This window comes from Carassius auratus, chromosome 4 (assembly GCF_003368295.1).
Source record: "Carassius auratus strain Wakin chromosome 4, ASM336829v1, whole genome shotgun sequence".
NCBI classification, from domain to species: Eukaryota; Metazoa; Chordata; class Actinopteri; order Cypriniformes; family Cyprinidae; genus Carassius; species Carassius auratus.
This window is the reverse complement of record NC_039246.1, coordinates 28520695-28533862: the sequence shown is the minus strand read 5'-3', so window position 1 is coordinate 28533862 and position 13168 is coordinate 28520695. Positions and strand designations below refer to the sequence as shown.

The 13168-nt window shown below is 37.7% G+C and overlaps 1 protein-coding gene across 4 annotated transcripts in view; it reads right to left on the bottom strand.

The window, feature by feature from the left end:
- LOC113065410 (DENN domain-containing protein 5B) overlaps window positions 1-13168 on the bottom strand; it is a 35745-nt gene that overhangs the window by 1906 nt on the left and 20671 nt on the right. For 2 of the 4 annotated variants that reach the window (XM_026236628.1, XM_026236646.1), the window contains 17 exons: window positions 11128-11703; window positions 10750-10981; window positions 9012-9162; window positions 7702-7792; window positions 6018-6149; window positions 4732-4884; window positions 4562-4640; window positions 3831-3912; window positions 3516-3644; window positions 3213-3334; window positions 2837-2982; window positions 1913-1954; window positions 1362-1480; window positions 1095-1282; window positions 668-750; window positions 455-581; window positions 60-234 (listed from right to left, as the gene is read on the bottom strand). In XM_026236628.1, coding sequence (XP_026092413.1) covers window positions 60-234; window positions 455-581; window positions 668-750; window positions 1095-1282; window positions 1362-1480; window positions 1913-1954; window positions 2837-2982; window positions 3213-3334; window positions 3516-3644; window positions 3831-3912; window positions 4562-4640; window positions 4732-4884; window positions 6018-6149; window positions 7702-7792; window positions 9012-9162; window positions 10750-10981; window positions 11128-11703 — 2627 coding nt within the window. The remainder of the gene's footprint in view (window positions 1-59; window positions 235-454; window positions 582-667; window positions 751-1094; window positions 1283-1361; window positions 1481-1912; window positions 1955-2836; window positions 2983-3212; window positions 3335-3515; window positions 3645-3830; window positions 3913-4561; window positions 4641-4731; window positions 4885-6017; window positions 6150-7701; window positions 7793-9011; window positions 9163-10749; window positions 10982-11127; window positions 11704-13168) is intronic. The other 2 variants (XM_026236636.1, XM_026236653.1) reach the window with 1 other exon arrangement.

Genomic DNA, 13168 nt, shown 5'->3' with positions numbered 1-13168 from the left:
ACATTGTTTATTAAAAAACTAAACGAGTTTGCTTTATAGAAGCATGTGTGTGTCCTTACCTCGCTCCGAGACAAACTAGCAGCTGGAACTTGCCATCTTTGCCAATGTTGCGTGGCATACTGTTAATGGCGTTGACGTATCGACAGAAAGATTCACTATTCAAACCTAGTGGCTCTGGTTTTTCTTGAAGGTCTCCAATCTGATCAGCATTCTCCAGAAATGCTACTGTTCTCTCTGTACAACACACAGACATAGGAACTCCTTTATATTAGATTAGACTGAGTTTGTTTTATTTTTTGTTTTTCAGAAAAAAATTATAATAATTTCATAGAATGTAAGTTATAGGCTTTAAACCACAGATTTCATCACAAACATGATAAATTAACTAGGGCTGTTTGTGTTTTTCTTTTTCTCTACTGCTATCACAGGGAAACATTTAATAAGCTGAGCTTGCCATAGAAGTCCCACACAAAAACGTTTTTCTGAAAGATTCGAGCCGAGCGGAATCCATGATGGAAGAACTGCTCCAGTGCCCACACAAGACCACCTTCTCCACACAGCAGGACTGTAAGACTGCCCCTCTGAAAGCACACACAAACCTTGAGATTCAAAAACAAAGTTACATGGACAACAAAAATGATAATAATCTTGCGTGGGCATATGATACCTCTTTTTCTGGTTTGTGGAAATGCTTTATAATATTGTTGACTGCTTCACCGATGGATTCCTGTATCTGTACAGTTGTTGGTTCTGTAGAAAATTTTACAGAAATATAAAAAAAAGATTTCACACCTAAAGTAATTGATATTTCTTGACATTATTGAATGTGCATCCACAATAGAAGCAACATTCATACCCTGTAGTCTAATAAAAGCTGATTTATATACAAGGAGAGTACTATGTACTTCATTTCCGCAAATTCCATCATCAGAAAATCAAAAAATGTCATTGTGGATGACCGCTACTAGAACATTTCTACAATGTTGTGCAATGCCAGATTTTAACCACTAGGTGTCAGTGTAAGTCCAAGATGACCGCCAGCACATCATCATCAACAAATGACTGAGCACCTTTGAAATTTTAGATGGACTTACTGTTTCCACGTCCTGTAAGCGATGTGATGCTAATTCGTCGGATCTGGGAAGGTGATCGCTGAAGGGGCGGAGTCTTAGACCCTCTTCCTCCGTCATCATCATTGCATGGAACTACAAATTCACCAATCAGAACTCGCTCAAGACTGCCATCATCCACGCCCTTCCCCAGCCACTTGCCACACGGGAACCTGGAAAGGACAAAGAGTAAATAACAAGACAACCATAAAAGGTGCAGGATGAATGGCAAGAGACTAAAGTAGGCCGTACTTGTACGTGTGGCCGGTGATCTCATTGCGGACCATGACACAATCCACCAGCCACTTGGCAAGCAAGCCAGAATTATCATGACCCAGCTGCACTGTCGTCAACTTCCCGAGGTTCTGACACTGTAAGATACACATACAGAATAGATAAAGGCAACCATGTCAGAGGCTGTCTGAGAATAACTGAACAACCCATGTGAGTGTTGAGCAGAGGAAGGACACCAAGATAGTGAACGTGTACAATGCACTATTATGGTCGGTTTAGACCATAGGAAACACACAGCTCTAAAAACAATCAGAATTTGACTAAACGCAAGTGTCCAAAATCACCACTCCATAAGAGTGAAAAACTAGCTTTAGTGAGTAAATACACAGTACATGTACAAAAGTCGGGCTGCTAAAAAACAAACAAAAAAAAAAAAAAATCACAAGATTTAAAGCTAAACAACCAAAAGGAGAAGAAGAGGAGCTCTCTCTATGTAGAGAAGTAGAAAAATGGAGAGATGGATGAATGGAAAGAGAGGGAGGAGTACAATGGAGGGATGTGCACCTAACCTTGAAGGCGATGGAGATGTGCGTGTGAGGCCTAAAGGCAGACTGCGAGAGGACACAGCATGAGTTAGAACATGATGGGTGATTGACAGCAAGACAAATGACAGTGATTGGTTTTATGAGGTGGGATGGAAGAATAATATCTCCTTCCTCAAAGTTATAGATTCGTGGAAGTGCATAAATAAAGAGGTTTTGATCACTAATGCATGAATCACCATTTCAGGGGGAAAAATAATAATCTGCACATCAAGAGAATCATTTCAAGAGAGAATGCAAAATATTTATAAGGGGCCAAAGCAAAGTAAAATTCACAACAGTTGTGTGAATATAAATTTGTCACACTCAAAAAACAAAAGAAGAGAGAAATAAATTATATTTTACATTTTTAGAATATTCTGCAAAAATTTAATTTAAATATTTTTTATAATAAAGTTAATAATTTTATAAAATATGTAAAGAGATTATGGTTATATTCCTCAATTCTTATGGTTTTACTGCAAAATTTAAACAGATTATTTAAATTGTAAACAATTTGTACTTTATGGTACTATAAGTTTTCATTTTAAAATTTATAATGCCAATTGAAATAAAAGTCACAATATTACAGTACGTTGTATTTATTCCATTAAGTACAAAAAATAAAAAAATTATGTTTGGATGAATTATAGAAAAAAAAATAGTTAAAGTATTACTAAAATGGCTAAAAATTTCTCTTGGGTGAAATGTGACATTGTTATCATGATATTATATATGTTGTTCAGCTATATTTCCATAAATAGTTTCGCTCTAACAGATGTTCAAAAGACCTGAAAGCAGACTCAATTCTGCCGATGGCAGGATGGAGGATTGTTTCAGTCCCACACTCAAAATAAACAAATGTATCGGTTTCAGGGCAGAACAGCTGGAGCCTGATGTCACCGCACTCACATCAAACTTCATTTCCAGAACGTTCTTGGTGATCTGCAGGATGCCGGAGTCGCCCAGCTCGCCGGACACACACAGCCAGGGGTTGGACGTGGTCATTGCGTTACTAAGCTTCTTGATGGGGATAATGACGGCCCTGTATGGAATCACTTAGGATGCAAAAAACAAATTGCAAATAAACACAGCATTCTACAAAAAGGCAGAAAAATTCATTCATGCTCCCTGCTGTTTGCCTGAGTGTTTGCGTCAAACATAATCACCAAATATTCAAGATTTGGAAGAACAAATGTAGAAAATGTAATATACATCAACTATGTAGATACAGTCCTGATTTGCATATCTGTACATCTGTGTGTGTCTCTCTTTCTGTGGGACGTACTTATGGTGGTGAAGACGCTGGTAAAGCAGAAGTAGTCCACGGTATTCAGGCTCAAGAGGTGAAAGAGAAACTGCTCTTTTTCCTCTTCGCAGCGCAAGAAGGCGTAACGCTTGTACAGCTTCCTGTGGGAACATCGCATACTTAATAACAGGTGCACTTACTTGAAACGGGTCAGCTTGCATGTGCTTGTTTGCTTCACAGGTTCTTGTGATGAGCATGTTTTTTGGTGTGTTTGTGGGAGTCTGAAAGCCTTCAGGTGTGTGTGTGAGTGTAAATGGGAGTGTGGATGTGTGTTGCACGTACTTGGTTAAGGCCTGGTTAGACAGCAGCTGTTTGAGAGACTGGGAAAGTAGTTTTTTCTCCAGAGAGAGTCGGATCCAAGCACGTGCTCGACCTACATCGGTTTTAATCTCTCCCATACTTTGGATGTGTCTGAGAAGTCGAAAAAGATGATCAAAAATATAAAGCAATAATGCAATACACTGTAAGTGGGTTAAACGAGGCTGAAAGCACTGCAATCTCTTTTTTAAAAACATTGTCAACTGAATTATGCAACCAAAACAATGTAATACGCACTGCGGTATGCAACATTTAACTGTCTTCAAGCAATAAACACACCTCATATCCTGTATGACTGATAGACGTAATGCAGGAAGACCAACACTGGACTCTGGCTTCCGTTTTTCCTGGCCATTAGACACTGCGGAGCAAGAAACAAACAGTTTTAGCACAATCGCTATTTTAAATCCCTTCTTGAGGCACTGTTAGCCTGTTAGCATGTAGCAGTGTTAGGCCTGAAACACAGTCATACTGTATATGAACACAAACTGTTCTAACTATGCAAACTGAATGCCAAATGCAATTTAAAATACAATTCAAGTGCATTTTGAAATCACTATAGCAGTTGTGAACATGAAAAATTTGCTGTGTGTCCCTTTCAGTATTTCTGTGAGAAGCACTAAGCAATTTAAAAGTTAGCTAAACATGTTTACAACTGTATTAGGTATTGAAGTTCCCCAAAACAATGAAAAACGAGCTTTAGGTCTTAAAAAAAAGAAGGAATATTGTTTTTTGAGTACAAGTATATTTACACTTCAATATAATGTAGTAATGCTAAATGTTAGCATGCCACTTGCAATCAGTATCAAGCACACAAAGCATGACACGTACTTAATCAAATCCTACTTTAATCACTTTTTTTTTAAGATTTAGACACAACAAATATATCACCAACAAGGTTTTGCATTTTGTTTTTACATAATTTAGTTCTGAAACTTACACCCCTGAAAGTCGTTCTATAACTTGAGAAGAGTTGTTTCTCGTCTTATGAACTTGTATATATATTTTACCTGGAGACTCTGACAGCTGTTCGTTTTTCTCTTCTCTCGTCTGGTAGTGTAATAAATGAGACCACAGCGCAGACTTTCCCTATTAACCAGGATAACAGCACACAGTGATTCCCAGCATTAGCTTGTATGCATTTTAATGTGAAAAGCATTTCCATGTGTTTGTGTCTCACCTGTTTGACCTGTAGACCGTGGCTCCATATTCTCTCCAGCAGGTCACACAGACTGGCTATGAGTGTGTTCTCCTCCAGGCCAGTGATGTTCACCTCTCCATGTCCCAGTTCAACAGCCTCTCTGCCCATTTTCTCCACCAACATACGCTTGGTCTGAACATCCATTGATAAACAACATTAAAAACAACATACCAGACAATTCAATCTTGATTGAGTCTAAGGTCTTTAATGCAGCAGACAAGTGGGTCAGACTAATAACTATGCTTCCCACACTTCTTACCCAATGCATTTTTATGGCCTGTCCAGCGATTCACAACTACTAGATAAGGATATTAAAATCATTACACAGAATTGTATTGTACTAACTGTTAAATGAATACATGCATGTGATTGTACTACTTAGTCTACAACTGTATCCAGTGAGACTCTCAACAGACTGATTGATGTTATGAACAGTGACTTGAATTAAATTCTGCTCTACAAAAAAATTCATGTCTAGCAGATGAACTATTTTAAAGCACAGGAATAATTTAATATTAAATATAATTTCATATTAATAATGTCTGTGCGCTAAAATATTCTGCTGAGAGTCACCAGACAGACTTGCAACAGACAGATTGATGTCTAAGATTGACAAAGATGACAAATATTAATGTCTAGCCAATTAAATATTTTAGAGACAGAAATGTTTTCAAATGATTTTATTAATTTATTGTATTTATTTCTTTTTTACTTTTTAGGGATATTTTTTATTATTATTTTATTTTTATAATAAATACATAAATAAATAAATCATAATTTTCCACTCGATTGAATCAAGCAACTCTTAAAAAGAGTTGCATTACTAAAATTCTTGTCAATATGATAAGCCAAATATTTTTGTCCAAATAACCAAAAAAAATGGCCAATATTATGATTATATGGAATTTTGTCCTTTTTAAAAAAAAAATAATTTAAGTATTACAATATTATAACAAATCAAAAATGGATATTCATTTAAAGATCTGCTAAAAAATTAATTAAAGAATTTAATAATGATAAACAGCATTTTTAAAGAATAATTTTAAGTACATTTTAAGAGATCACAGCAAATGCATTTGAATATGAAAAAGTGAGAAAATAATCTCGATGTCAATAAGTAAATAAATAAATAAAAATCCAATATCGACTTAGAACCAACATTCTTAATTTCCAGGTATTCCATGGCAGTGGGAACCTTGTTAAAACACACACATTTGTGAACACACACAAATACATCCATCTGTGCATATTAAACTCATCCTGACCTTCATTTTGCATTCTTTCAGTAAACCCTCCACAAACTTCCAGTTGGTCTGAGCGATGACCGCAGGGGACAGGTCTGATAGTTTGGGTTGTCTCAGGTTCTTCCCCAGGCTACGGGCCTCCTGCATGTACTTCTACACAAAGAGATCAGGACACAGACATTTAAAAGAGCAAAGTCACTTCAAAAGGTTTAATCTACCTCACATTCTTTACAGAAAAACAAGATCTTATTGGGGGTTGATTATAAAGCAGAGGATTTTATTCTTTGTTGTGGGGTTTATGATTGCTGAGCGTCTGGGTCGGTAAGCGCTCACTACTCAAAGTCTGGTGTGTGGGAATATCCAGGGGCAGGATTGTGCGCAGCAGAGTTCAAAGGTCACTGTGTCTGAGGGGAGGAATCTGGGAGGAGTTTGTTATGGGCATGTTAGGAATGTTTTAAGTCGATCATATAATGGCAGGCCTCCACATACCAGACAGCAGGCCGAGAAGGACTTTTTAGGCGGTTTAATAGGTGGGGGTGGCGCCTTATCCCACTCCCAGAAAGCCATAGAGTTCTGCAGGAGCAAACACCCCTCCACCTGCCGTGAGGTGGTATGGCCCACACAGCACACAAACACACACAGAAACCATGAAGAAACAATAGAAAAGGAAAGAAAAAAGCAGCATGCACATGAATGCAAGAAAAGACAAGCAAGAAGACACTTGAAAAAGAAAACGCAAGCTCAGAAGTCAAAGAAAATAGAGACAAATGACGAAATGAGAACAGGCAAATTGACTAAAACCCCAAGAGGCCTTTGCATTAAGCATGATTCACCAGGAGCCATTTACAAGTCAAATTTCATGTAAATCACTTACAGCCCTGAAGACTATTTATGTGATTCAGACATCAAGAATCTGTGATTTATGGAGAATTACTGTTCCTTACATTAACTAGAAGTAATAGCTCACTGAAAAAATTGTGTAAAATTCTTGAAATTAGAAATAAATGTTTCTTGAAAACTTGAAGTGTTTTAATTCCTGTACAAATCATTCTTTCGAAAATCAATCAGCCAATCTGATTAACAAAACTGGTCTGGATTATCAATTCAGAGATTTGGTTGTAATGGTAAATAACAACTTACAAAATATATGGGTTATCTATTTTAAAATTATGTATTCTAATTATATACATTTTAAAAAAAATTCTTTCATTTTCATATTTCATTGAATTTGAACTTGAACTGTTGCGTTCTTTTGTCAATGTCAGCTAACTAAAAAATAAATGAGTTTACTTAAAGCTTAATTTAAGCTCTCATCTAATATTTATATTTGAATTACTGAAAACAGTTTTTAATTGTACTAATTTTAGTTAACAATACCAACGGAAAAGAGCGACAGTTTTAGTTTTCAAAATAACTTCTTGTGTGTTCCATGGAAGAAAGTAAGTCTTACAGGTTTGGAACAACATGAAGGTGAATTAAACAGATTTATCATTTTTTACTTTGTGATTCTGCCAACGATCAGCTTTATCTACCATCTGACAAATAAGACCCTTGGAAGGCACCAGTATAAAAGAGATGGAGGAAGTAAAAAGACTCAAGATGGAAGGAATTAGATAAGAAGTCTGTGCTAATCAAACGCTGCACACAGAACAAGATAAAGAGAAGGGAGGAGAGACGCTGAAGAGGAAGAGAGCTGCAGTCGTACCTCTTTGAGGTCGTTGTCCAGCACCAGATGGTCGTTGTGCTGTCTGTGACGGTCCACTCTGCGCTGGGTCGAGCATGTGCGGTTAGACCACCTGATCAAAGAGAGATTCCATTAGTGAAGTGTGATTAAAGGGGGGGTGAAATGTTATTTCATGCATACTGAGTTTTTTACACTGTTAAAGAGTTGGATTCCCATGCTAAACATGGACAAAGTTTCAAAATTAAGTTGTACGTTTGAAGGAGTATTTTTGTTCCCAAGTGACGGTTTGTCACAAGTTTCGGAAAGTTTTTTTCGAGTATGGGTCTGTGTGACGTTAGATGGAGCGGAATTTCCTTATATGGGTCCTAAGGCACGTCTGCCGGAAGAGCGCGCGCTCCCGTATAGCAGAGCAATGAGAGCACAACAGACTTCACTGATCAGAGCGATTCACTGATCAGAGCAAGAGTGTTGCGAAATGTCACAAAAGGAGTGTGTTTTTGGTTGCCAGGGCAAGACAACCCTGCACAGATTACCAAAAAAAAACAGCATTAAGGGACCAGTGGATGGAGATTATTTTTACAGAGCATCAACGGAGTTGTGCAAGTGTTTTTGTTTGTTCCCTGCATTTCGAAGATGCTTGTTTTACAAACAAGGCCCAGTTTGACGACGGATTTCCGTATCATTTATTTCTTAAGGATGATGCAATCCCAACGAAAAAGGGTCACGATCGTGTGTTGGAACCGCAGGCGGTGAGTAAAACTGCTTCAAATATCTCTGCCTCCTTGTTAGTGCGTCCACCTCCCATGCCGGAGACCCGGGTTCAAGCCCCGCTCGGAGCGAGTCGTTGCTGATGCTGCTCTCGTTCAGTTTCAGCCTCGGGATCTGATTCTGGATCATAAATAAACGGCTGAATCTGACTGTAAGCCATGGTTTGTTTTGGATGTTGGTTTTTCCCTCACGGTAATGTCACAGCTTCCACATGCTCTCAACGCAAAAGCCTATTCGCGCTCGTGATTCTTTAGCTCCGCCCACACATCACGCCTCCAGGCGCTCGTGTTTTTCCAGGAAAAATCGGTACAGACTATCTTTCTCTTATGAATATAATAAAACTAAAGACTTTTTGGAGTTATGAAGGATGCAGTACTACTCTATTGGTACTCAAGATTAACAGGATATTGAGTGAAAACGAGCATTTCACCCCCCCTTTAAAAACAGATGGATTGCAGCATCTGTTGTAGTTTAAAACAGAGCTTTAGAACTAATATTGACACTGAAGTGTTACATGCCCCACACTGAACAGTCAATCTCTTCTAATAGTGTTGAGGACTCACTTGTTGTTGGTGGGCCCTGAGGCGAGCACATCAGCCTGTAGTTTGGGGAAGAAGCCCTGCTGGTATTTTCCTTGACCAATCTTCATATCCAGCAGGTGAGGATGGATGGCTGTGTGGTCCATCTTTCTCAGCCGCTGCTCTATGGCCTGGGCTGGAGACGAGAAACACAGCTGGAGTGAGAGGGGTTTGTGTTGAGTCTTAGAAGTGTTGAAGCTACAAAACACTTCAGAATATTCACTGATAAAAATAATAAGCTTGAGGCTAGACTTCCACAACGGCCAAATAAAAGTGGCTTGTTTTTCAAAATAATATTAAGATTCAATAATTCCAAATAGAAAATAATATCAATAGAAAAATAAGAATAATAAACCAAGTATAATAAATAACTTATAAATAATAAATATTATAATATTATTATAATGTACTTATATAATAATAATAAAAGCATAAACTAAGTATTATTCTATTAAGAATAAGAAAATATTATTTATTATTGTTGTGCTCATTTAATTATTTTTTTTTATAAATTAATATAACAGTTTTGTACGACAGCTTCAATAATGAAACATTACCATGCAATTTAACAATCAACTCTATGACTTCCAGATTGCATATTGTTTTTGAAAATGTTGGGCATCTTTTAAAGGGCATATGTGGGCAGTTTGCCAGATTTTTTAAGTCAGAACAGCAGCATCCATCTGCTGTTACAAGAGGTTATTAACCTAACAATGGTACTAAGGGCTGAGCGAGCAGAACCACGCTCAACAATATTCAGCGCACATACACACAGGCTTCCCAAGATGACACAATACAGCCACGCCAGGCACCCCTTCTTTTCTTTTCAGCATCTGGCAGCCTTTCAAAAGCGCTCCATTCATATGACTCATTTGAGGACACACTCTTCACTTCTTTTATTCTGCGCTCCTCATTTTTCAAACACTTCTGCCGTCTCTCTTTCTCCCCCCGTCTCCTCGGCCCATCAGCCGCCCTCTTGAACTGTCACTCTCTATAATCATTTGGGCACATATGCAGCAGCTTTTTTTTTCTACAGGCTTCATTAAAATGGAAATACACAATTTGCAGTGACAGATAAATGACTAGGGAATCACCATCGGTTCAGAAAGAGAATGATGAAAGGTGCTCTGCCGAGGATGCGATTGCACAAAAATGCGAAGACATTTTCAATGCAGCAAAAAACAACGATTTTTAGAATCTGTTTCATCGCATTGCACTCCTTTTTACTTGCACACAACCGTACAAGTTTAGGGGTTTTATTTTTTAATTAATATTTTTATTTTATTTGATCAAGGATGCATTAAACTGACAACAAAAAAGTCACTTATAAAGATATTTATAAAGTTACAAAAAATGCTGGTCTTTTTTCTGTTTCCTATAAGTAATATTTCTATTGATAATAATTAATAATTATATTATTGAACCCTAAATCAACATATTAGAATGATTTCTGAAGGATGAAGCATGTCACACAGAAAAATAACTGCATCATAGAAATAAATTACATTTTAAAATAATTACAAATATCTATTTTTTTCAATTTTTTTTTTTTACAAAGAATCACTGGTTGAGTCAGAGATCAACACGTCGAGCAATGTTTTGAAAATTATAGTAGTAGAAACCTGAAATGGTTTAAACAATTGACTTTGCACATTAAATCTTAGTAAGACTTCAAATACATTTTACTTCATTATTATGAGAGGTCGATCTCAATGTTTCTTACCCGACTCTTTGAGAAAGGTGCATTTCTGGTAAACAGATGAGCGCAAGCTGGGTGCGCGAACATTGTAGAGACGGGCCTTCTCAATGCGTCCGTCAAACACTCGAAGGAGGGGCTCCTTCTCCTCCCACTGAGAAATGATCTTGTTGTCGATGAAGGTGGCAAACATTTGCGTTTCGATGAAATGGGACAGGAAGGGCAAGTACGGTTCCGGCTGATCCGAAAGGAATGAGGCCTAAAGAGAAATCAAATGAAAGAGGTACCATCTGAAACTTTTGATGAAAACTCTGCTACAAGACCAAGACAAAAGGGCCGAACTAAACTACAAACAAAAACATTAAGAGCGTAGTTTTACTAATAAGTGTGTAGAATGTAAGTCACCTTGTCAAAGTTGTGCATTTGCTCTCTATTGGTCAGCCAGGACTCCAAATCTGGCGAGTTCTGGATCACAAACGACTCGTAGTCCGCGAACATTGTGGCAAAGCGTGCAGCGAACACCTCCCTCAGCTGCACGTTCAGTTTAGCGTTCCTCAGCTCCTCTTCCTCGACAGGAGACCTTCCTCCAACGCCCTCCTCCCCTACAGCTTTCTGCCCCGCTGCCAATGCCTCCAGACGCGCCACTTTCACCCCTGTCCTTTTGGCCAGAGCCTGCAGACGCTCCAGAGTCGGGTTGCCCTGAAGAAGCTCCAGCACGTCCAGCGCCTCTCCACCAAGGTTGCCATTCTTTCGGTCATCCACCAACTCACTCAGGGATGTGCTCTTCAGTTCCTTCTCCAGCACGGAGGTCTGCGAGCTCACAGCTGGTTCAGAGGAGGTGTTGCCCCCCTCAGGAGACAAACCAAAACTTAGCAATACCTCACTGAGTTCCTGGATGAATTCGGTCTTGTTGGGGAACTGAGGGAAGTCTTCAGGTAACTCGATGTAGTGGTTGTCGATGTCAACAAAACACAGGTTCGCCTGAGGAGAGAAAGAAGCCCAGCAAATGAACATTTACGTGGCTTCAAGCCACACATCGAAGTCTGCAATTGTAGGAGTTCAAGTTTTGCTGTGCAATACTTTTATTATTTGTTATTAAGATGTCACCAGGCTGATTTTTCTGCAATTACACTTCAGCCTGAAGTATAATGCAACATTAGACAATAATGCTGTGACAAAGGAAATTTGTCTGTGTGTGTGTGTGTGTATAAATGGATCAATGACAAATGAGTGTTTTTAAATGCTTTGAAGTAAAACAATTTAAAATGTACTTTATTATATATACAGTCAAACCAAAAATTATTCTTAGTACATATAACTATGTACTTAAATTTAATTCAACCTAATTACCTACCTTTCTATCAAAGTTATCTGACATTATCAAGAGGAATTTGCTCTGACAATTATATAATATAATATAATATAATATAATATAATATAATATAATATAATATAATATAATATAATATAATATAATATTTTAATTTATGAAATTAAATTTTTGAAATGTTTTATTTAGTATAATAATGAATAAATAAAAAAAAAAAAAAGTTAATGGTTCTTGGTTAAAAAACAAAAAAAAATAATCCAAAATAATTGCCTGGCAAACTTATCACTACATGAACATGAAGATTACATTATAAGCCAACTTCATTGTGATGTGCCAAACAAAGAATTGTCCAAAACAAATGCATGCTGGGAAATTACAGTATTCAACGGAAATCATCAGCTGTACTGACCTAATAACATAAGCCAACATCTGGAATTAGGTTAAATCAATCCAGTGGATCATTAGAAATCTCACTGTGTGACACACTGATGTTCAGTCACATGCAGTGCCGCTCATGCAGTCAAAACGCCCTCAAGTGAGTGTGTGAGAGTGACCTTGTTGCTGTAAAAATAAATCACTCAAGCAGAACTATCCGTTCTGTCAGGCCACAATGCTGACAGCCTGTCACAAACCAGCATTCACTCCGGTATGTATGTGTTAGACCCAGCTAAATAAAAACACTACATATTTTTTCCTATTAAAAATTCAAATAACTTTAGGTTCTGTCTTCATTTCATATGAGTGCACATAATTTGAAATGTGTGTCAGATTTCTTTATGTGGCCTTTTTTTAACATCTCTTTTCACACTGCGACATGAACATGAGTGTGTGCATATATGTTTACGCACATGTAGGTTTGTCTTGAGCTGTAAACATGCATCTAACACTCACTGCATACTAATACTGTTACTGATCAGAAGAATCCTGTTCTAAAATGGGTAAAACAATGTACAAGAGCTGAAGCATAATAATTTAACTAAATGTCACTGTTAGCCATACTTTGAGTGCTGTTACACAAGGACATATCAGAAAACCTCAAGAGGTTTTAAAGCAAGGAAACGGTTGTGAGGAGAGCTGTATCCAGCCTCAAGAGATGCCTACGGAAATGGCATCCCA